This window comes from Monodon monoceros, unplaced genomic scaffold, assembly GCF_005190385.1.
Source record: "Monodon monoceros isolate NGI ecotype Baffin Bay Population unplaced genomic scaffold, NGI_Narwhal_1 Super_Scaffold_22, whole genome shotgun sequence".
NCBI classification, from domain to species: domain Eukaryota; kingdom Metazoa; phylum Chordata; class Mammalia; order Artiodactyla; family Monodontidae; genus Monodon; species Monodon monoceros.
Genome location: NW_021703779.1, coordinates 411968 through 414895, shown reverse-complemented (window position 1 = coordinate 414895; position 2928 = coordinate 411968). Strand labels below are relative to the sequence as shown.

The window sequence follows — 2928 nt, the reverse complement described above, 5'->3', positions numbered from 1 at the left end:
CGGTCCCCAAGAACAGGTTTGCGCAGCTGCTGCAAAAATCCATGATGACAGAACAGACATAAGGGGCTGGGGGAATGTACTATGAAGGAAGTGTTGCAGGGTGGGCTTTGCGCGTTTTATTTTTCCGCCCTCGCTGCGGTTACGTGCGTGGGTGGACACAGGGTGTGAGCCCCCAACGCCAGGCAGGCCCCGGACGCCGTTCCGGAGACGCGGCGCGAAGGAGTTAAGCGCGCCGGCGGTGACGTCACCTCATTTACATATGAGCGCGCATATAGCGGCGCCCGGCGGGCCCTGCCCGGTACTCGGCGGCGACCACTGCGCAGGTCGGACCTCGTTCGCTCGTAACTCGCTCCGGTGAGCCCGGGGGCCCCTGCCTCCTGCCCTTTGCTCCCCTTCCCGCCCCGCGCCCGCATCCGTGAAGCCGAGCTAGAGTGGTCCTCCCGGGAAAGGCGGCCCCTGGGGAGCTTGGGGGTGCTAGACCCTTCCAGATGCTGGGTAACGGGGTCGGGAACTCGGTGATTTTTTTTTGTTTTTTAAGTATTTAAAAATTTCGCGTTTTGCTATGGCAGCTTCGAAGGGAACATTTTTTTTTCTTTCCTCCCCCGCCCCCCAAAGAAAAGCATTCTGCATCGCTTCTTAGGCGATGATGAATCAGGAACAGAAAGATCCTTTGTTCCGGCTCACACCCACCAAAGCCTGGAGCTTCACAGTCACATTTTTTCTCTCGCCTCTGATGGCTTCGTGGGCTGTATCTGTTTAGGTTTAAGACGGCTGGGCTGTATTATGAAATGTTTAAAACGCCCTTCTTGCAGGGGGATGTGTGCAGAGCTGCGGAGTCGCTCCTAAATGCAGATCAGCGTTGATCTAGAGGGTGTGGGGGGCAGCTTTGTGTGCGGCTGGCTCCATTGTTGAGCGAAAGGAAGGAAGCGGGTAGGGCGGTGGTCGGTGGCGCCCGGCAGCAGCTGCCGCCTTTGTGAGCAGAGAAGAAAGCAGGACGGCTCGCATCTTTGGGGAAGAGGCCACGTATAGAAAACGGAAACATTTTGTGCAGGCTTGGCTTCATTTTAAGAACTCTTAAGTCGATTTTCTTCCCCTTAAGCTTGAAATGGTTTCACTTTTCTCTAATGTTGAAACGCTGCAAGTAGCTAACCCACAGTGGTTAATTTCACTGTTCTGAAAGATTCGGCCTCCTTGTGTGGGCGATCTTCCCAATTTGACCCCCCGCGTTTTTAAATACTAAAGGCGGGGGGGCCTCTCTTTCTCCTGTAAAAAGAGGATGATCTTTAGCCCTGAATGAAAGCGGAAGGTGGCAAAGTGGGTTTTACGGCAGGAGACAGGGCAGAGGCGCGTTTCTGAGTCGGGAGAGACGAGGGTAGGTGGCCCGCCCTCAATCTCGCTCTTGGCTTTGTACCTGCAGCTTCCTCTGCAGCCATGTCTGACAAACCCGATATGGCTGAGATTGAGAAATTCGATAAGTCGAAACTGAAGAAAACAGAAACGAAAGAGAAAAATCCACTGCCTTCACAAGAAAGTAAGCCTCCCTCCCACCCCCCTTCTTTAGAAAAGGCCGAGCGGGAGTGGCGGGGTGGGTAGGAGAGGATGGGAGGGGCTGGGAGAATTGGGGTGGGTGCAGGGAGTGCGGGGGAGGAGCTGACAGTTCTGTGATTCACGCGGCATGGAAAGGTTAATTGAAAATTGCCTTGCAGCCAACAAACACGGGGCTTTAATAATCTAATGATTGAGCGTTTAATATACCATATTAATATGCAAATGCCTTTATCCTTTTCTCTCTTCAAATGTTGTATATCACATAAATATTTCGTGGTGGAATGCCTATTTGTGCTTGTAGAAATTTGTCTGATGAGGAGAGATGTCTTTAAACGAAAGTACTGAAATCCTATGCTCGGCTATACTGAATTCGCATCTCCAGCCCCCTCCATCTTTTTTTTTTGTCTTTTTATTTTCCGGTCGCAGCGATTGAACAGGAGAAGCAAGCAGGCGAGTCGTAATGAGGCGTGCGCCACCAATATGCACTGTACATTCCACGAGCATTGCCTTCTTATTTTACTTCTTTTAGCTGTTTAACTTTGTAAGATGCAAAGAGGTTGGATCAAGTTTAAATGACTGTGCTGCCCTTTTTCACATCAAAGAAAGGAGAACTACTGACAACGAAGGCCGCGCCTGCTTCCCATCCGCCTGTCTGGCTGGCAGGGAAGGAAAAGAACTTGCATGTTGGTGAAGGAGGCTGGGTGGGACGACAGTGAAATCTAAAGAGCAAGCTGGTCCAAGGTGTCCTGCGGGCTGTAAAATGCAGTTTAATCAGAGTGCCATTTTTTGTTGTTGTTGTTCAAATGATTTTAATTATTGGAATGCACAATTTTTTTAATATGCAAATAAAGTTTTAAAACCTGGTTGGTGTGACAGTATGGTCTCTGAAAGGAGCATCTTATTCAGATGAAACCTTTGCAAAAGGGTCAAAGGTGGGTGCCCTGGGGAGCGATAGATGACAAACACCTGGTCATTTGGGCAAAACGACACAGAAATGGGTTTCATCCAGGTATGTGAAATAGCTCGTCTACACTAGGTAATTAATTAGGAGATCATTTTCTTACGGTCATTGAATTCCTAGTATCTAGCGTTGAACGCAAACTTTGATAGAAATATTTGCAGTGCTTAACTGTTGAAGGGTCTGTTATTTGTTAAGCCGACACTGAATTTATTGCATCTGATCAAGAAAATTAAGGTGGTGGTAAGTCACAGCACACTTTCAGGTGTCAAACTTGAGTTACTTAGACAATTATCAGTCCTGTCAGATAAGGAGAAAATGACAATTTTAACAGCTGCTTTATAAAAGGATTGAAGATACGTGCTTCCTCTAACGGCTGGTTCAAATTCAATATTTAAGATTGCTTTTATAAGTGCACTTAA

General features: G+C 48.4%; 1 protein-coding gene across 1 annotated transcript; it reads left to right on the top strand.

Moving 5' to 3' along the window:
* Positions 1 to 293: 293 nt before the first annotated feature.
* TMSB4X (thymosin beta 4 X-linked) lies at positions 294 to 2411 on the top strand. The gene is made up of 3 exons (XM_029241257.1): positions 294 to 354; positions 1418 to 1531; positions 1975 to 2411. Exons 2-3 carry the CDS (start codon positions 1432 to 1434, stop codon positions 2007 to 2009), a joined length of 135 nt encoding a protein of 44 aa, XP_029097090.1. The 5' UTR covers positions 294 to 354; positions 1418 to 1431; the 3' UTR covers positions 2010 to 2411.
* Positions 2412 to 2928: the final 517 nt, after the last annotated feature.

Coding starts and splice junctions, on each gene's coding strand:
- TMSB4X (XM_029241257.1), top strand. CDS start 1,432: ATGTCTGACAAACCCGATATGGCTGAGATTGAGAAATTCGATAAGTCG. Junction 1,532..1,974: donor TCCACTGCCTTCACAAGAAA/GTAAGCCTCCCT, acceptor TTCCGGTCGCAG/CGATTGAACAGGAGAAGCAA.